General features: G+C 42.3%; 1 protein-coding gene across 1 annotated transcript in view; it reads right to left on the reverse strand.

Moving 5' to 3' along the window:
• kcnk9 (potassium channel, subfamily K, member 9) overlaps positions 1-8192 on the reverse strand; it is a gene marked incomplete at both ends in the record, with an annotated part of 56986 nt that extends 48794 nt beyond the window's left edge. Inside the window, one exon of the mRNA XM_080836322.1 lies at positions 7604-8192. Within this exon, the coding sequence (XP_080692448.1) occupies positions 7604-8192 (589 nt within the window). The remainder of the gene's footprint in view (positions 1-7603) is intronic.
• Between the last annotated feature and the right edge of the window lie 13318 nt (positions 8193-21510).

Consider the following 21510-nt stretch of genomic DNA (forward strand, 5'->3'; position numbering starts at 1 on the left):
AGACCTGTTGGATTTAGCCTTAGAGGAGCAGGCTACCTAACACAACCTTTACAGTGTGACCTATGCACTCCATCTGAGCTGAGAGTTAAACTGTCAAAGGGGGTTGCTGGAGGTTCATAGTTCTACTTCGCAGTCACGGTGCTGGGAAGTGCTTACTATAAGACAGAGGGTAAATGTGGCCTTTTTCCAGCCTAGACCCGGGAAACAAATAGTATTTCTTTCCATACGAACACTTTTCCCGTGATTGATTTAGCTTGCCAAGCGCAATAAAACAAATGGAATAGTCCTACGAAAAAGTAAGCTTGGCCAGATTGGTACGACAAACGAGCTCACTCAAGTGCTCAAATTGTTAAAAACAAGAAAATGCCATTTCAACCCTATTTCATTCTGAGTGAGGGTGTAGCCAGACATCTCTTTAACATGGAGTTTGACGAATCGTTTAGGAGCTCTCATGATGTTTAAGGGCATAGTCAGTGACTTTTTCTTTCTTTTTCTCAGAGTATAGTCAGTATAGTATAGGCACACCTTCTCCTCTTGCCGATATTTCCGGTGGCCATCAAGCTAATTTGAAAAATATGAGGATTAGCCACAAACTAACAGGAATTTAGTGTTTTAATGCATTTTGTATGTCTGTTATGTCTTAAGGTGAGAAGAAGTATGTATGTCTGTTATGTCTTGAGAAGTGATATTTACAGCTTAAAACTCCTATAAAGCCAGCAGCCAAAAGAGGTGGAAAAGTCAAACTCAAAGCGGCCTTCATCCAAAGACCCTGTTTGTAACCTTTAAAGGCTCTTTCATGAGGGCAAGCCCAACTCTGCCTATTGTGATGATGCTCTGATGGATCGGTGTGGGGGCAAACTGTCTTTAGCTGCTAAATCAATGGTCAGTGGTGAGAACCAAATCCCTGACTTAAAACTTACAATGACTGGCTTCAATTTGGGCATCCCATTAACCAAAATAAGGGTGAGAGCATCTCTGATGGCCATATACTGAGGCAGTTGCTGATGACGGTGTGCCACGCTGCCAGTATTAGCTCGTGTGGAGTAACGGCAAGCTGACTGCTCTTTTCCTTCTCCTCCTTTCCTTTTCTCAGACGGCAGGCTCCCATAAAAGCTAATCAGACGCTTGAGAGCAAGCAAGCGCCCTGGCGTCCCAAACAGACAGGGTGAGAGACAGACCTCCCTCTCCACACACACACACACACGCATGCACAGCGCCGTTTAGCATGCATCCACCACACAAAGGCGCCCCGGCTTCAAAGAGATTATTCTTGGCGCTCCAACAAACATGGCTTCTGGCGGGTTACACGAGAGATCCACACCTGCAGTCAGGTGCCCCCGTGGGCTAAAAAGAGGCTTTCATACCCCCCCATTCTTCCTCCCTCTTCCTCTTCCTCTTCCTCTCACAGCCAGTAACACCTCTCTTTGGCTCAGACTGAAAGCCAGTGCCTTGTAATATCGCTTTGCTTTATTCATGTCACTGGAATGTATTGTCTGACAGTGGATATAGTCAGGCATAGACATACTTAAACACAACAGACACACACACACACACACACACACACACACACACACACACACACACACACACACACACTAACACACACACTAACACACACACACACACACACACACACACACACACACACACACACACACAAAGAGAAAGACAGAGGACAAACATATGCTGTCTGTACTCAAAGCAGCCCCTACAATCCCCATACACACACTGCTTGACCGGTAGAATATAAAAGGTAGCCATTCAATTTTTAGTGGTTGCACAAACAAATTTCGTTGTGTATCTAATGCACAATGACAAATAAAGTCTATTCTATTCTATTCTATTCTATACAAAAGCTCCAGCAAACTAAAAGTTTGAATGCAGCATTCCCATCTGTGGTAGGTGCAGGAGCACTTGCTTTAGAACACTGTATGTAACAAATAAGTTCCTGTTAAATGTTTGATAAGTAACTTTGTTTAAAACTATTGTTTAAATATTCTCTGCATGAATGTTTCGAACAATTCAGTTTTTACTGACCTACAATCTAGTTCTCTCAAAAAAGTTTCTCACCCAGAAAAAAAAATCTATATTTATAGTAATATCTGTTGTTGTTTTTTTCAACAAAACTAGTGACTGTTGGTTTTGTTTCTTACTTTGACTATTTGTTCTAGTTTTGTGTCTTTGACAATAACTACAGTATGCAGCTGTCTTACTTCATGGTAAACTACAGTATCAAGATTGTTTTCCTCAGAATATTGGTCCCCTGTAATTTAAGTATATAAATGTTATTAAACTTAAAGGTTTGGTCGATTAGCACAGGAAGCAACTACAATAGTATCACATGCTCTCCTACCCTTCTGCCCTCTTTCAAACTCAACACTGCAGGGCCAAGTCTGTGACCTACCATGCTGCTTTCAGGGGGAAAAATGTCACCCTACATCCACCTACAGCCCCCCCCCCCCTTCCCCCACATGCACACACACACACACACACACACACACACACACACACACACACACACTCACTCACTCCTCTCTGGCTCAGCGATGTGCAAAGGAAAGTCAGGGTAGCAGAGGAGCGAGGAGAGGAGAGATAAAAAAGGACAGACAGAGAGAGAGAGGAAGAGAGAGAGAGAGAGGGAGAGAGAGGTGGAACTATTCCATGCAATTAATCAGGAGAATGAGGAGAATCAGTGGTTGCTGCAATCTGGCAGTCTGCACACAAACACCAAGTTAGTGCTGCAAACATGACCAGAACACACATCGTCGCCACAGTAACCAGCGCTGTGTTGCTCAGCCTGCCCAGTGAGCCTGCGCTGACATTTTGTGCCAAAGCGTCTCTTTCTCATTTTTTTTCTTTTCTCTTTCTTTTGCCTTTTCTTTTTCTTTTTCTTTCTCTCTCACTGTCGGACAGATAAACTCTCTCCCTGTCTTACTTATTGTTTTCTCTCTGACTTGAAATTCTCAGAGTATCCCTTATATTAGATCTAGAACTCTGTTTTTTATATAGCAGGAGTATAGTTGATTATACATCAAGTCCAGTATTTTTAATTTAATCTTCACCTTATGTCCACTGAAATGGTTTGTCTTCAGATTTTAATTTATTTTATTATATTATAGATAACATTATAACATATGAATTAAAGGGACTAAACCTTCTCTTTAAAATCCTTCATTATGAACAGCTTAGCAAGGGACTGCCCTTAGAGGACTGACTGGATGTGAAGTAACAGGTTCCCCTGAGCTCAACTTTGTCTCTAAAATGGCCTCTTGACAGAACACAACGTCAGACTGTTTTGACAGCTGACATAGTCAGCCCCGGCATAGCTTTGTTTTCAGCGTTAAAACAACATTACTTCCCCTTAGAAAAGAAGGGCCCCTTAGAAAAGTGTCTTTTTTCATTTCTTTCTCTCTCTGTCTTTTTTCCATGATGCATTAGCGCTGCACTGCACAGCTAACATAACTCAGACTTGTGGACGTAATTTGCACCATTCACCTGTAATATGCATTGATCCTTTTTGAAAGGCATGATGGTGGATCCAATGAATGGCTTTGGACAACAACCTCTTTGTCAATCCTCCATATATTTGGTGTGGAATACTCCAATAAGTGAAGTTATATTGTGCAGGTTATTTGAATGAGTTCAGGCAAGCTGATGATTCACTCTGAATTTGAAAATGTAATTTTGTAGTTTTTGCTATTAGCTATAAGTCCACCACAACATTGCAAGAGTCCGAGGAGTAGCGTGAAATGAAATTCAATTTGCACTGACATTTTCGAGAAATTAGCACAAATGTCAGCCGACTAAGGTTAAAGGTACAGAATCAGCACGTCCATTAAACAAGGAATTACATGAATCACACACAACATAAATAAATGGCAGGTTGCCAGAAATCCTCCAGCCTCTGCCCAAGCCTCTTTGTGAGTTTATACCAGACACAAGAACTGTCTTCTGACAGAGATGCTCTAATTTATCATTGCCTTATCGGCTAGGATGTGCTGTAGCCATTTTTAGACCCCAGACAAACTCATTTGACCTGGCACGTTGTGTGTTATATGCAGAGAAAACAGATGCTGCACCATTCATCTCCCTTTAGCCATGTGATGCACTGGGCAAAGTGCTGTGATGCCAAGAGATACTCGTGACAATTTTAGCCTGTTGACACTGGCAACTCCTTTTGTGGTTCTCCAAAATGCTAAAGCACACAAAAAGAACACAGGCCCCCTCTTATAACTCTCACCAGGTAGACACAGGTGAAAAAAATGCTCTATTCACCAATGCAAGCAAGAATGCACACAATGTAATCCTCATATGAGAGGAATACTGCAGATAACGGTTAGTATACTGCACACAGGGGAAATTGATTGCACAACTATCTTGGGAATTTGGCCTGACAGAATCCCAGAAGCCATCCTGCTTCAAAAGGTGAAGGATCTGATTAGAGATAGATGCACTTTCTAAAAGAGTATACTGTAGAATGTTTGAAGTGCATTTCTAAGTGAGTGTGGTCAGTGCTTTGGATTTGTGACCGAGGTGTTGGAGTCATTCATCTGAATTTCATCTGAGTCATTGACTCGTATCTCTAACTCCATTGTAAGACTTCAAAGACTACACTTTCACATCAGCGTAGTGCTGTTGCAGACTGAAGCCCAACATCGAATGCTAGATATGTCTGACCTTGAAGTAATTGGCATTGCCAGTGGGGATGGGTAGGTTGGTTGGTAACAACACGCTGTGCAATTGAATCCAGTCTCCTTTAGAATTTGGATCAGAATCAAGGTTGTTTCTTTACTGTGGCAAATCACAGATTGATCGAGATAAACCCATGCACGTCCTCCAATGTCTTTCCAACAAATGTAATCAAGCAGTCTTTTGACTGACATTATCTATCTAGGAGACATTTATTTATTTAGGCCAATAAGGTATGTCCAATATGAATAGGCTACACAAAGACCTAATGATTCATTACTATGAGAAAAGTCCTTGCTGATAAGATAAATATTACTGAGATAATGTCAGTGTGTATGCTGTCTTAGAACACCAACAGTCCTTACCCAATAGGTAAGAAATCAAAAAGTTCAAAACTTTACAACTTTGCCAATTTATTAAAACCATTAAACCTTTGGTGAAAGAGATGATTCACCATGATCCTCATAATCAAATACACTTAATGACCACTAACAGTCTTTATTCAGCATGACATTGAAATTAATTGTCTATGTAATTTAATGCCATGAAATTGCCCCAATTTTCAGTTGTTGTTATGGATTTCATAAAGTGTTTTGGATTGCGCCAGAGGGTGGACAATCACACTATTGTCGGAGCAGTTCAGCACAGCAGGTCTTCCCACTCTTAATGTAATAGTCAGACACGTAACAAAAAACATCTGGATTATTTCTGTGGGTGTCGGACCCTCTGTGTGGAGCCGTGTGGAGCCGCTAGTTGATGAGTGTGTGACATAACTGCTTCGCGGAGCAGTTGATCCCTGCCTTTTGACTGAACGGGCCTGCGCTGCTCTTGAGAACGCAACTAACAGCCCGAGCGCCATCGCCTCACCGCTGTGATTTTTCTGTGGGCCAGGAGAGGAAAAGCAAATTGCTTTTAATTGCACATGTTTTATCACAAGAGGGGAAACAAACTAAGGGAAATTGATAAATATCCGTATGTCTACCGTTTCACGAGAAACGACGCTTCTGGTTCAAGACGGAAATCATGTTTTAGAGATGAACATGGAAATTGAACCCAGATTGAAAATCAGGGGACGTGATGGCTAATGCCAAAAATTGGCAGAGCTATGGTAAAGTAAATGGCCTGGAGTAGCTGATTGGTGGCCTATACTAATTAATTGTAAAAGTCTGAAGTCGTAGGTCTGTGGTACATTATTGCAGAGTTGAGGTCTCATATTGTTGCAATGGCCTAATCAACGCAATCCGCTCAATCCGTTCAATCCCTCCCCACGCTGTAAAACAGAATACATTCCTATTTCGTATGACCATTTGGTATCGCTCAGTTGATCATCTGCAAAAGAGATAGCATACAATGTATCACTTCAGAACTAGTATTGGTGATGTATAGTTATGTAGGTATAGCAGCACCGGGCCTCCTTAGTGGTGTTGCTGTTAATCTACCTGTTACCCTACTGGCTGCAATAAATGTGTGTGTGTGTGTGTGTGTGTGTGTGTGTGTGTGTGTGTGTGTGTGTGTGTGGTCAACAAAGACACACACTTCTTTTAAGCTGCGCAGTTGCCTTTTCCTCGACCACCAAGTGCATGATCGCCAGAACCAATTTACTAACATCTGCTGTTCGCTGCTCTCAACCAAACGTATGATGTGGAGCCAAGGAAGGAAAGGCACGTTTCAGCAAGCCCATTCACCCCTCCCCCTAACTGCAGATATTCTGATGAATTGAATTGAAGTGCCAAAGCAACATGTTTCATCGAAAACATGTTTCCTTGTCACAAACGGAAGAAAAGGACCAACGCATTAAGAATAGATAATTTCAAGTATACTGACAATTTCTTCACAGTCTGAGGGAATTGTTGATTTTGTGAGTCCAAGTAACATTTGGAAATTTGGGATCATAAAACCCATGTGTCGTGTATTTATAGAGCCATTAGTGGTTCTATTTTTAGCTCTCTTCCCCGCGTGAAATGTTCTGCAAGTGGACACAGTTGCTCACGGGAGAAATGGATTGGAAAAACTCAGTGAACGGGAAAAGGACTATAAAAGCCATAAAGGACGACAGACCCTCGTGGTCCTCTCGCTTGGCGAGTACGGGAAGTCTGAGCAAAAACACCTGTTGACTCCACCGGACCACCCCCAGAACACCGGTCTCCGTTTACGAACATTTTCATGCCGTAATGCAGGCATTTCAATGTGTGTGTGTGTGTGTGTCTTCATGCGGGTGATTGTAGCAGAGAGCGCGCGACAGAGAGAGAAATAAGGAGCGAGAAAGAGCGGTAAAAAGAAAGTGAAGAAATGGCGCATTCATATTTGGCAACTTTTTTAAATCGAATGGACCGAGAATAAAAAGCAACCCTTATGAGTCTTACCACGCTTCCAACTCATATATAAGCAAATAAACAAGTATACAAATTCTTTGTTGTGTTTTGAACGCGTGGTGCTCTCAGGAGTCCTGAGAGCACCAAGCGGGAGTGCAGCGCGGAGCTGTCCTTTCAGCACCACGCGCACAGAGACAGCCAAACGGTGCTGTAAAATCCCTGCCAGTGCCTTATTCTCCCCCAAAAAAGTGTCTTGAAAATATCGGGTAGTCAGGGTGCTTTTCTTGCGAACTATTACATCTTTGCTATTGTACATAGGCTCCTTTTTTGTTTTGTTTAGTTTTTTTAGTGTGATGTAATGTTCACGTATTCAGCAACAACACATTCTTCAGAACGGATAAAAAGCAAACTTTCCAGAGATTGGGCGTGGACTTTGATAAAAAACATAACTAAGGACCGCCTTGTCACCGAGCAGACGGGAAGGCGAGTGAACGTAGGCTACTGCTTTTCGCTCACGTCATGGCCCCACACACTGTGTCATGACTCGGGCGAAGAATCATACAAGTTACCCAGTCAAACAAAACCTCAAAAGCTGCACTTACCTATGGTGGTTATGACTGTGATTGCAAAGTAAAAGGAGCCGGCAAATTTCCACTGAACCCCGGCTCTGTGGGGCTCGGCCTCCATAATAATAGTCTCCAGTTTTCGATAGTCGTCTTCACTAATGTTGTACTTTCCTTGGAGACGCTTCTCTTCAGCTTCCAGCTGCTCTTTCTCCCTCATTTCGTAATCCGACTCCAAGGCATCGAACACCGCGGCCCCGACCAGCAGATAGGTGAACGTGCAGATGATCAGGGACAGAGTCCGCACGTTCTGCCGCTTCATGGCCACCAGGAACCGGCGGGTGAGGGGTTCATGTCCCCTCCGATCCCCCGGAAAGGCGCAGCACTCGGGAAAACTCTGACAGCGATAAGATGGGTAGGGACAGACTCTGGTGTGTTGGTGACGGAGGGCGGCGTGGACGCCGGGGCGGTGAGATAGGTTGTGGTCCCTGTAACAGGTTCCAAGATCCTGTTCCTGGTTCGATGAAAGACACAAGAGACTGCTCGAACGCCGGGACCAGGAGCCTTGCAGCCGAGAGACTCTGCGCAAGACCTGCCCAAACCAAGTCCTCCCGGCGCGTAGGGCCATCAACAAACAGCGGAGAGAATGCCTTGTTCCACTGTGACTAATAGTGCGTATTCCCGACTAAATCAAGCGTAAACGAACAGTTCCGTAGTGCAGGACATATTATAGTTAATAAACATCGAAAAATCTTTACTGTAGTCTTTTCGGATTTCGACTGAAGCATTCCCCACATATAAAAAGAACGGTTATAAGATCCTATTGAATAACGATGCAGGGAGCGCATCCTCGTGATATTGTTCCAAAGTTTTAGCCACAACCAACCTGTTCATCTCCGTCTCGCTTCCCACGAACTGGTACCGCAAGAACAGCTTCCCACTGTTCATAGTTAAGTTAAAATGAAAAGACAGTGGGAATAAATGTAACCATCTATGCAAAGAGGCGCGTCCGTAGATACACAATGTAATTTGCTGAGTCGGTAATGGACTGAGTTAGGATTCAACACGGTGGCGAATCTCTGAGGGGAAAAATATTTCTGCGCATGGGACTGGTAAAAGGCGACTCTCCGAACTGACACGCCATGCATCACTCCTTGGTGACACTTAAAATTAAAATGATGTGTTCCCGTTCCACTCTTAACATATTTTTGTGCTGTAGAATTACAAATGTGAGGGAATGAAAAATATCATACGAATATGCATTAAAACATCAACAGGTCTATGGAAAAATATCAGCTTGTGTTAGGTAACAAATCCCCTCTTGTGTATGGCTTTTGATGCGGTTTACATAGTCATGGTGTGCCACCGAACCCAGACCGAAGCAAACCTGAGAAAAATGCCAAATATGCCCGAAGAGGCATCATCACCAAATCCACGTCGCTTATTCTTGCAGATTCAGTCGATTGAGAAGTAGCGTCCTTGAATGGTACTGCTGCGCACGTCCAAATGAAGAAAGTCCTCTCCTCGAGAAATAGTTATAGAGGGTCTCAAAATGATTATTAAAGACAAAGTGTAAATGTCCCTGTTCACTGGAGTGGAGACGGTCATCAGAATAATGCTACTTCAAACAGGATACAGGCACTTTGACGGGATCCAGTTGTTATGGGTCCAATGTTTGTGCATTGTCTGTTTTAATATGAAATGACTAAAATATGGTTTGAGAATAAACTCCGGATTCATGCAGTCTCCGCGTGATGCCTTTTCTCCTTCTTGGTGGTTCTTCCCGTGTTACGAGTTCTCGGCAGTCCCTCTGCCTCCCTTGGGTATCCCTATCTGCCTCTGACCCGCTCCCCACCCACGGCCTGCCGCTGGCGACCACTCCCTCTCATCAACATATTACGATTACAAGGGAGTTCACCGCGAATCATATGACCAAATACACCCCCCCCCCCCCCCCCCCCATCCACCTCACCCCCAAAAGCGTCTCTGAAATGAAGAATCACTTGCTGAATGCTGAGAGGCAGCAGCCCACTCCACAAGGTAGTCACAATTCAGGAACGCATGACACGCACGATCGCAGCTTTACGCAGAGATATAATGCGTAGGTATTTCAGATGGATCGGCATGCTCCTCCATACAGAAATAGCAATTTAGTCGACACCATTTTTTCCACTCGAAAGTTCTGAAGCTCGTCTTCACCTTCGAACAGGTGCAATGGATGATTGTGGGCTTTAAAAGTAACTCAGTGCACTTTCACTATGGGGGAATTGTAAATCCATTAAAATGTTGAAATACAAACGTTAGGATTGCTACCTCTGCTGTGCGACTGTTTGTGTGTTAAATTAGATGATTAAAAAATACACTGTAATATTGTTAAATCATCCATATATTGTGCGCCAGTGCATCATATAGCACGTAGAACACCTAACAACCCAGCTCAGCTCGGTGTCCTAGACGATTCAGACCTATCGGTTTTTGCTTCCTCGCAATCAACAGAGAAAGAACCACATAAGCCATCGGGACTACTATGAGGAATAGATGGCACACATGGTGAGCAGCCACCCCGGCTACTCCAAAATCAGCACCGTTCCAAAATATCCAATTCGAGGCCCAAGACACTCCAAAGTTACCACCCGTCCCTAAATTCATCTCCATTCTTTTTCACACCTCCATTTCCACCATTGGCCACTTACAGATGACATGGCAGACAGTACCAATGCACAAGCACAACGTTTAAATAATGGATACATGTTAACGAGCCATTAACATTTATTAAGTTGCTGCTTTGTTAGCGGCGATGTTTCTGCTGGTCTCAGGGGGAAACTTTCCTTGGGTAATGAATTTCTTTCCTGTAAGAATGGGGAGAGAGGAGAAGGGGGCGTTTTAGATGTTGGTCCTTCTTGGCTGTAACCAAATTCGTTTTTTTCACTTTTCATTGTTGTCACAGGCATTGCTTTCTCATTTTTTGTTTGTTTATCTTCTTGCTTTTTCCTATGTTTTATTCTATTATTATTTTGTGTTACTACCACCAACATCACAGTCCTCATCATCATCATCATCAGCAGCAGGGAGTGTTATTCCCTTCAAAGGAGTCTCATAGGCCCACTTCACTTGAAGGTTAATTAACACACTAACACACTGCACCTTACCACAGCTGGAGGAGTCCCTGTTCGAATAAGCATAATGAAAATCCATCAATCAATGGAGTCCAATAGATAACTCAGGGACATGGTTCATAGATAGTAAGGAAGTAGTGATGCTGCCCATCTGTAATAAGTCATTGTCTTAATGAGAGGGGTATCAGGAGAGCTACAGACAAGGCTGAGCGTTCCCTTGTGGAGTTCACTACATGTGAAACAGCATGCTACGTCATGCACCTTCATCCTTCTCCAGGACACGATGCTGGAGTATGCTAAGAACGAGCACTACATTTACAAACAGGCCTTTCAGAGATTAGATTAAAGCGTCTAGTCACTCTTAGATTTTTCTTTCAACTTGCATGCACAATAATTAAATAAAAACGAGACAAATACATTGGGCAAACTTCAGCTCTTTATTATTGAGCATGCTCAACATGGGTTACGTAAAACGACGCAAAAAAAGATGTACAATCACTTTAGACACAGTTTAGATAATTCCCCAAGCACTTTAATGCCCGTCAGATCCAGCTCTAACAGTCTTATTATCTCAGTGGTGGCAGATGAAGGATTCCTCTGATGAAAGAAAAGTAGTGCAAGATGGAAATCTAATGGTGCTCGTGTTGACTTGAATAGAATGGAGTAGTTATTATGCATGCTCAAAAGATTTCTCTTTCATTTTTCTCTGAATTAGACCTGACAGAGACGGCTCTAGTGCCCAAATGGAACATTACATAATTATTCTTGGTCATCCCTGTTTTCTTTGGGGTGAAAGAAAAAAATTTAACAGGAAGACCATATTGTTATTACCGAACAACTCACAAACACACTATCATAAACACACACAAACGTTCATACTTTTATAATTAGTTGTACATAATCTCTCGCTCTGTTGCTTTTACTACACATCTGGACATTGAAGTACACCTCCTCTCATTAAATGTTCATTATGAACACCGGTTGCGATAGACAGTCATAAAAGAAATGCAAAGCACTTCAAAATTACCAAGCAGCTGCAATGGCAGGGTATGTGTTTATGTTGTTTTCGTTTCAAAGGCCCCGACCTCTCCTTCTGAGATTGCAGCAGTATTACAATGGGACTTATTGAGCCAAAGAACGTGAAATACAAAGTTGGTAATGGAACATTTGCAGATAAGGGTGTGCGCACAATGCCCTTGTTATAGCTCGACGGGCTGTCAACAAGGGAAGTTGCTTCTAAGTTGTTGTATCTTCAATCAGTCCGGTTTACGGATGCTTCTTTCACATTAATACCTTAGATCATCTTAATTGGCTCTCCGCTTACAGAGACCTCCCACAGAAAACACATTATCAAGCAGGCACTTGCCTCGATGCATCATAAATACGAAACAGATGGATGCCAGCACGCTGATTTGTTTTGTGCGCTACCGAAATACTTCTACCTCTGCGAGCCGCCCTGTGTGGAGTTCATATGCATTATTCATCGCGAGTTCTTTCCTAAACAAGTTACGTTTAGTCGTGTAGGCCTAGTTTTTTTTTTTTACCGGCGTCTCCCCACCACTAAAATCTTCCCAGTCCTCCTTGAATTTCAGAGAAGCTAAACGTTTAAAAATACATATGTGCTCTAACGAGGATTAAAAAGCTGTGTGGAGAACATGGCTGATTTCCACTGAGACTCTCTCCGCCAGTGACCCGCAGCGGCGATGAAGAGCTCGTTAAGAGACGGCAGGGGATCTAAACTTGTACTCGGCGGTCCGGAACTTTTCTCTGCTTTAATCCACGCTAATGCAATTATCGAGAATCATCAAGCTCCGAATTAGGGAGCGCCAGAACAAAAGACCAAAACGAACATTGTTGGTTCTGCGCAAAGTATTATCTGCCATTATGGTGCATGTTATTACCACGGCTGTGTCCAACAATTCCAGACACTGAGGGACATGATTAGATGCAGAGTGCTGAATCATAATTCATACCATTCTATTTGAGGCGCATTAGTGTGGAAATACTACTCCTCTCTGTTTAGAGGTATTCATGAGAAGGCCGACTGGCCCCTGACCTCAGTTGCATTTCCCAAAATTGTACTTGCGCACTGACCATGGTAACCGACAGAGAGTTGATGCATGAGTCTCACAAATCTCACAACGATGAACAAACGCACCCCCAGATAATCACATAGAAGAAATGCAAATTAGTTTAATGAAACATGAAAATAAAAGGCTTTTTTTATTCATGAGGTTAGAGAGCTGCAAACCCCTACAGCATATTTTCACCAACAACAAATGCAAAAAAAGAGGAAAAGAAATTATATTAAAATCCAAAATCCATTTTGACATTTGCATCTAACTGCTGAATGTCTGACACTGGCTGGGAGATTGCTTGGGTGCTCATTCTGAAAATTAAATATTGAAGAGAGTGGTGTGGTTTTGTGTCGAATGAACACCTGCTAAAGGCAATGGGTTGCACAGTGTACAAATTGGGGCCTCGAAGACCCAACCTGTTCTGTAGACCATAGTTTTGTCTCGATTTTTTAAATGTCACTTTTTGCCATTTTAGATTCCATGCATGCATTTCACATGGGCATTTTACTTAACACAAATCCTATAACTCTGACAACTAAAGGAAGGAAGAAAGAAAGAAAGAAAGAAAGAAAAAAGGGATGGAAGGAAGGAAGGAAGAAAAGAAAGAAAAGGAAAAGGAACAACAGTGGATGTAGAGTGGACAATATGGAGATACAAGCTGGATGGCAGAAGGGAATGGAGGTGTGTAATTGAATGCTCCAGTTGTGATCGTGGTGTAAATGAGGCGGTTGTTATAACAGTGCTGTCCAGAGTTTGTACAGGAGAGTGATTGGCTTCAGGGGTGGGGGGTGATGTGCGGTGTGTTCTGGCTGATAAGACATGTCACCATTGCTCCACTCCCATCTGTTCCCACTTTCTCTTCACATACAACCACATCTACAGCTGTACTGGTTATCCCTCATCTCAATGTGCCTCTCTTTCTCTCGGACACACCACACACACACACACACACACACACACACACACACACACACACACACACACACACACACACACACACACACACACACACACACACATACAGCCGCGGAAAAAATTAAGAGACCACTTCAAAATGATCAGTTTCTCTGGTTTTACTATTTATTGGTATGTGCAGGGGCGGAGATCCCGGGGGGGACGGGGGGGACACGTCCCCCCCTCGCATAACGTTGTCCCCCCCCCAACAAAATTGAAAAAAAATAAATGTTTTTTTTACATTGTCAGGTCACCAGAGTTGGGATGCGAACCTGGGTCGCTGGCGTGGTATTCTACGCTTAACCCAGTGTGCTATTGATTCTACAATCTCGAAAATTAAACAAATAAAAGAATAAAAAAAATCGAGAATATGTCTACATTCATTGTTTCCATCAGGTCCGCTTCACCTGCTCTCTCTCACCTGCTCTCTCTCTTTCTATGACAGCCGGTCAGTCATTTCCCTACTATCACTGGATAAAGGCATTTCCCATGAGGCTTTGCAACCATCCTACATTGATTTATGAACAAAAAAACGAATTAAATCGCTGGCCAATTTATATTTTTGGTCATGAAAGTTATGTAAAGTCTGAATAAAAAGAATTAAATCAAGGTAGGAGGCTAAGCAAAAATCAGTAGGCTGGATTCATGATAGTGAGTTTACCTCACCATAAGTGAGATGTTTTGAGACAACAAGTGCTATATATATTGGTTGGACCACCTCATTGCATACTACCGGACTTCTTGAAGATTATCACGGGAACTTGATCTGATTTTATTAGTTTTAACTCAATGGACGGCTCATGGACTCCACAGTCACTGCTGCGCAGGGCACTACAGAAGACGTTAATTTGCATGCAGCTGAATTCCTCCTTGAAGAGCCTTGGTATGCGTTTGAACTTTCATCATTATTTGTCTGTGAGTAGATGTTGGTTGTTAGGACATGTATTGCCGTTTAGAGAATTTAAAACTGATGTCGAATTTCTGTTTGTCACTGTTATTAGAGAATTCAGTATTTAGCAGCTTAGTTATGCTAGCTCTCGTGACAGCAATTTTTGTCATGTCCCCCCCCCGGAATTACTCTCTGAAATGTTCCCATGTATTGTCCCCCCCTGCAATGAAATGGGATCTCCGCCCCTGGGTATGTGTTAAAGTAAAATGTACATTTTTGTTTTATTCTATAACCTACTGGCAACATTCCTACCAAATTTCAAATAAAAATATTGTCATTTAGATCATTTATTTGCAGAAAAATGACAATTGGTCAAAATAGCAAAAAAGATGCAGTGTCTTCAGATCTCGAATAATGCAAAGAAAACAAGCTCATATTCATTTTTAAACTACACAATACTAATGCTTTAACTTAGGAAGAGTTCAGAAATCAATATTTGGTGGAATAACCTTGATTTAAAATCACAACTTTCATGTGTCTTGGCATGCTCTCCACCAGTCTTTCACATTGCCGTTGGGTGACTTTATGCTACTCCTGGCGCAAGAATTCAAGCAGCTAGGCTTCTTTTCATGGCTTGTGACCATCCATCTTCCTCTTGATCACATTTCAGAGGTTTTTTATGGGATTCAGGTCTCGAAATTGGGCTGGCCATGACAGGGTCCTGATCTGGTGATACTCCATCCACACCTTTACTGGCCTGGCTGTGTGGCATGGAGCATTGCCCTGCTGGAAAAAAACACTTCTCAGAGTTGGGGAACATTGTCAGAGCAAAAGGAAGCAAGTTTTTCTTCCGGGACAACGTTGTACTTTGCCTGACTGAGGTTTGTAAAAGACCATAAGGATTGAACCAAAGCGGACTGGAGGGTCTCCTAGTTCGTCTTCTCTGATGAGTCCAATTTTCAGCTTTGCCCAACACATGGTCGTCTGATGGTTAGACGGAGACCTGGAGAGGCCTACAAGCCACAGAGTCTTGCACCTACTGTGAAATTGGACTCATCAGAGAAGATGAACTAGGAGACCCTCCAGTCCGCTTTGGTTCAATCTTTATGGTCTTTTACAAACCTCAGCCAGGCAAAGTACAACGTTGTCCCGGAAGAAAAACTTGCTTCCTTTTGCTCTGACAATGTTCCCCAACTCTGAGAAGTGTTTTTTCCAGCAGGGCAATGCTCCATGCCACACAGCCAGGCCAGTAAAGGTGTGGATGGAGTATCACCAGATCAGGACCCTGTCATGGCCAGCCCAATTTCGAGACCTGAATCCCATAAAAAAAACTCTGAAATGTGATCAAGAGGAAGATGGATGGTCACAAGCCATGAAAAGAAGCCGAGCTGCTTGAATTCTTGCGCCAGGAGTAGCATAAAGTCACCCAACGGCAATGTGAAAGACTGGTGGAGAGCATGCCAAGACACCTGAAAGTTGTGATTTTAAATCAAGGTTATTCCACCAAATATTGATTTCTGAACTCTTCCTAAGTTAAAGCATTAGTATTGTGTAGTTTAAAAATGAATATGAGCTTGTTTTCTTTGCATTATTCAAGATCTGAAAACACTGCATCTTTTTTGCTATTTTGACCAATTGTCATTTTTCTGCAAATAAATGATCTAAATGACAATATTTTTATTTGAAATTTGGTAGGAATGTTGCCAGTAGGTTATAGAATAAAACAAAAATTTACATTTTACTTTAACACATACCAATAAATAGTAAAACCAGAGAAACTGATCATTTTGAAGTGGTCTCTTAATTTTTTCCGCGGCTGTATATAGACCTCTAAACACTCACCGATTAACATGCACAGACCCACAAACAAACATGAATGAATGCACGCATGCCCCCTCTCTCGCCCTGTCTCTCTCAAACAGACACATGACTTCATGAGGTGGTGACACTGGCACTAGCACCCCTCACCCCCAGCCACCAACACAGGGGCAGCAACCATCAGGTTTCACAATATGTTTGTGTGTGTGTGTTAGTGTATGTGTATGCGTGTGTGTGTGTGTGTGTGTGTGTGTGTGTGTGTGTGTGTGTGAGAGAGAGTTGAGGCTGCGGGGCGGGGGCGTAGCACACACAGCAGGGAGATGTAAGCATTGAGGCAGTCTGTCACGCCTGAGGATGGTGTGCATTGGTGGGGATGGTGGGCTCCGAGAAGGTACCTTTTGCACATGTCTTGCTGACTTATTTCTGATGGAGTTTTTTTCCTCTACCAGTTGTCAAAGTGAGGATGCCTGAAAAAAAATATGAATACAGTGCGTGTGCGCATGCGTGCGTGTAAAAAAAGAGTAAGGCAAAAATAGAAGGGTTTCTAATCTTCAGCATAAATGGGATCTGACTGAATATCATTAGGCCTGGATATTATTGCCTCAATGGCACTGTTATAATTTAAAAAAAGTATTGTGATTTAGAAGGAATTATTCTTTGACACTCCACCAGTAATAGGAGTTTTGTCTAGATGTAATGCAAGTCATACATAATCATAATTATTACATCTTTACTGATTTACTGTTTAACCCGTTATGGTAAGAACTCCTTTGAAAAAAGCACACATTGGTAAGAAACTGGTGAACTGAATGCATGTCTGCGTCAGTCCTATAATGACTGAACTGGAGTTAATAAAAGCCACATCACAGATGACGGCAGAAACTTTCCCCGAAATTACAGTAATCTCATAACACACACGCACACACCTGTACATGAACAACCCTATAGGATGACTCACTCGGTTTCTCCTGCTGAAGTGGAAGGCTATAAATAGGTTAGACCTTTAGTTCGGGCTACAACAGGACTGTTTATTGATCGTGTAGCAATTACTGTGATACCTCAGGGGCCATATGGATTAAACGTCTCTGAATACCTCCAAATAATTATTTTAAAACTAGGCTGAGGCAGGTAAAGAAAACTCAGCCACAGAGCAAGAAGCAGGCAAATAGTCATGGAAGTTACCCAATGGAGGAAAGAGAAGTCCAAACAGAGATTCTGTTAATTGAACAGCGTGACACGGAGAACGCTGTGTTAAGACACGGCGGTAAGACCCAATCTAGCATGCTGCAATACCGATATCAGTTTTTGGTGCGGGGAACTTAAGACTCCTTGCCGAAGGGGTTGAAGAAATGAAATCTTCCAACACAGCAAGTCGTGAAAGCCATTTTCTGGTCTGATGGATCCCAGCTCAGTCTAGGTCTCACTGATCGGAGGACTAGGGGATGGGGGGGGGGGGGGGGCAAGTGAGTACAGCCAGTCTCATCCATCAAAGCATGTCAGAGCACTATGCTGGTGATAATGGGTTAGAGGGGGTATCTTGTTATACACTGCCACCCTAAATATATATAGACTCATATACGGATAATATATAATAAACATTTGGGGAAAAAAAACAGCAACAGGCCGAGGATGGTCCAGCGATTGCAAGCAATAGTTGTCAATATGTAAGGTGGTTGACTAATCATTGTCAGGATAAGTGGTTTGTGTGTTGGGGCGACGAGCCCCTGAACTAAATGTGTGAAGTCAGTGTTCAGTGGTAAATAAGTGGTTAATAAGTGGTTAATAAGTGGTTTGTCAGTGGTACAAGCCCTCGGATGAGCACCCAAAACCTGAGAAACATTTGAATGTAAATGTAGTTGAAGGAACTACGTCTGTAGATTAGTATCAGATTTGAAGCATCTTGATCGATTAGTTTGAAGCAGTTAATGAGAGCTGGCGATGGGTTTTAAGACTAGATCAGACAGGCATCCCTACCACAAACAAATGAACGTGACAGCAGGTTTTTCCATCACCACATATCAGTTTGCCAGAATTTGTGTTGATGACATGTAGCTGAGTAATCACAGTGGGGATCCACCATTAGCCAGCATGACACCTCCTAGGGGGGGTGGTGGGATTAGCAGAACACAGTATCTGAGGATCATTTAACACAACATGGAATGCACAAAAAGAAACGCTTTATAGTAAATTGAAAAGTGTGCTATGTTAAGAGCACATAATCTAAATTCCTAGTGTAAAAATATATATAAATATATATATTCAGCCTATATGTGACTGACAGCTGCGCATAAAGCAATTTGGCAAAGGCTTTATGTATAGTTAGTATAGTATGGGGGTGGGGGGGCGGTGGGATTGACCCAAGTCAACTGCAGACAACATACAAATTCCATTAGGTAACACTTTACTTATAACCAGTATCTATAAAGCATTATAAACACATTTATAAAGGGTTATAAAGTATTGTTAATGCTTCATAATGATTGACATAAGTATATGTAAGTACAGGGTAAAGACAACACTCACGAAGTGTTACAATGTTATGGTACAAGGCCTTACAGCTTGATGTATCAAAATGATAATGGCTCTGATGACATCTTTGCCTTATGTCAAATTCTGTTTATTCACCAAATGCTATTTATAGAGCCCATACAAGAGACTCCATACAAGCTTTCATTTTAAATAGTTGTGTAGGGCTTATACTACAACATCATCAAGCTTTGAGTGCTGTCATGTTTATTTTTTAAAAATAGGAATATAGACTTACGTTAGTCACTATGATGCATTATTAATACTTTACTCTGTAAATCTGTAATACTGGATTTATACAATCTTTTATTTAATTTAGTGCCAAAGTTTCTGTGGTGCTACACTTCATTTAAGACCCATTGAAGTTCTGTAGTGATGTAGGAGAATGAAAGAATTATTGACGTTCTAACTGGTTGTGTTTGAATTCATTTCAGGAGCCCGAAGGTATGGACTTACTAACTAATACTATATAACTCTTCCAAAGGTAGCTACATTTTGGTATAGGCTTACACATGTTACACATAGATACTCTGGGATAAAGTTGAGTCTATTATCCTCAGCTTTTTAGACTAGCTACATGTTCTGTGCGATGTTAATTAAACTAAAACTCCAGCATTTAATAACCGACTCAATCTAATGTCCTAAAAGCACTTGATGTAAAGTGGGACTGAGTTAATTTAATCTTTGGAGCTGAAGTGTGTCTTTAACCATCTCCAGACTTAGAGTAGAGTGAGAGCCAAGCAATCCATTAATCTGTTGGTTCAAATATCCTCTTGAATATCTGAATAGGCCACCTCTGGTTGTGCTACATGCTGAAAGCATTACTGCTTACATTAAGAGCTAGCTGCCTGAATGGTTTAGCTCAGAAATTGATTAAAAGTTCCTTTTTTAAATCAGAAGTCCCTTTATTTGATGTGCTTCTAAGTTGATTGCATGATTGCACATCAATAAAAGACTAATTGAGTCTTACACTTGATAGCACTTAATTTTAGTGTGACAAGCCAGAGAAGCCTGGTATACTTATTGAGATATATTAAGAAGACATCAGGGAGTGGAACTGCTTCAGTACTGTGCAACATAGGTAGCATACTTGCTTTGGACCACTGATCAAAACAGACACGGGATGTCATTTTTTCTTAACATTTATGTAACACTTCATTTTTAATAGTGAGATGTTGACCGAGAACAACACAGAAAATTATCTTTACAAACAAATCTCAGCAGGACAATTTGAAGAGAGAAATTAATGAAAACGTGGAGTGAAGAGAGTTGACATGGTTGCACAGGGCGTTTGACCGAGGCGGCTGCTCATACCAATAGACACTTTCACTGTTTCACTGTCAGAATTCAATATATATTTTACATTCAACATCTTTTTTTGAAGCCTGCAATTAAATCAAGTTTTAAACCCATGATGTATTACTCTTGTTACATTTTCCATTCCGATTTAAACGCAAGCTTCCTAATGTAACTGGAAAAGGAAATCAATGCATTCGGTGTGAAAGTGCACGACACCTTTCTAATGCCTGTGCTTGGAGCTCGTTTTGGAGAAATGCTCATCGAATGACGACCATCCAGGGGGACTGTTCACTCTGAGATGCTGATGGGGACCAGAATCTTTTCCCATATTAATCCTGTATGGAGGGCAAGATGCCCACTCAGCGCTGTGGCTCTGGCTGCCCTCACCACTCCTTCCCCGAGCCTGACGCAGAAAGAGGCGGCAGGAGCAAAGAGAGGGAAGAGAGAAGGCGGGGGGAGAAGGAACCCATTTTCTCTGAACCTCTCACCACGAGGCCTCCCTCCACTAAAAGCATTATGATGGATCGCTCTTGTTTTTTGGGAAAGGCGGAGAAGGCGAAATGGGCGTTCTGAGCGGAGGAAATCTAGGCCGGTAGAAAGGGAGAAAATATGTCTCTGTGAAATGGTTTTAGGCACCAATCTACCGAATATAGGAGAGGTTTTTAGACAAGCGAATAGCACAGGCTTTTCTCATCCAGTTAATACGCTGTCTTCGCTCAGAGTTCTCAATACCAATGTGGAGAAATGTACAAAGGTCCCTTCCAGTACATGATGAGTTTTCACCCATTTACAGTTGATGCAAGAAAAGAAATAGCTTCTGTCACTAAAATGATGCAAAAATCTGTCAAAACAGCAGTGAACACAACCTTATGAAACATATTTACATGCCACCATCATGAGACAGCCACTTCCCGCACTATCAACATCCTGTGCCTAGAATAAATAACTAGGCTATCTGTGTGTGAGTGTGTCTGTGTGAGTGCATGTGTGTATGCAAGCATGTATAGTTATGCAAGCATGTCAATATGTGTGTACTACATAAAGAAAATGAATCTATCCATTTCTTCCCGACAATATCCCCCATCTCACACTGTCCTGCGTCCCTCAATTGTCTCTCTCTCCCTTCCCCTCTCTCTCCCTCTCCCTTTCCCTCTCTCTCTCTCTCATTTCTCTCTCTCTCTCTCTCTCTCTCTCCCGCTCCCCCCCCTCTATCTCCCTTTCCCTCCCTCCCTACCTACTTTCCCTCTCTCCCTCCCTCCTTCCCTT

Source organism: Sprattus sprattus (genome assembly GCF_963457725.1).
Source record: "Sprattus sprattus genome assembly, chromosome: 4".
Classification (NCBI taxonomy): Eukaryota; Metazoa; Chordata; class Actinopteri; order Clupeiformes; family Clupeidae; genus Sprattus; species Sprattus sprattus.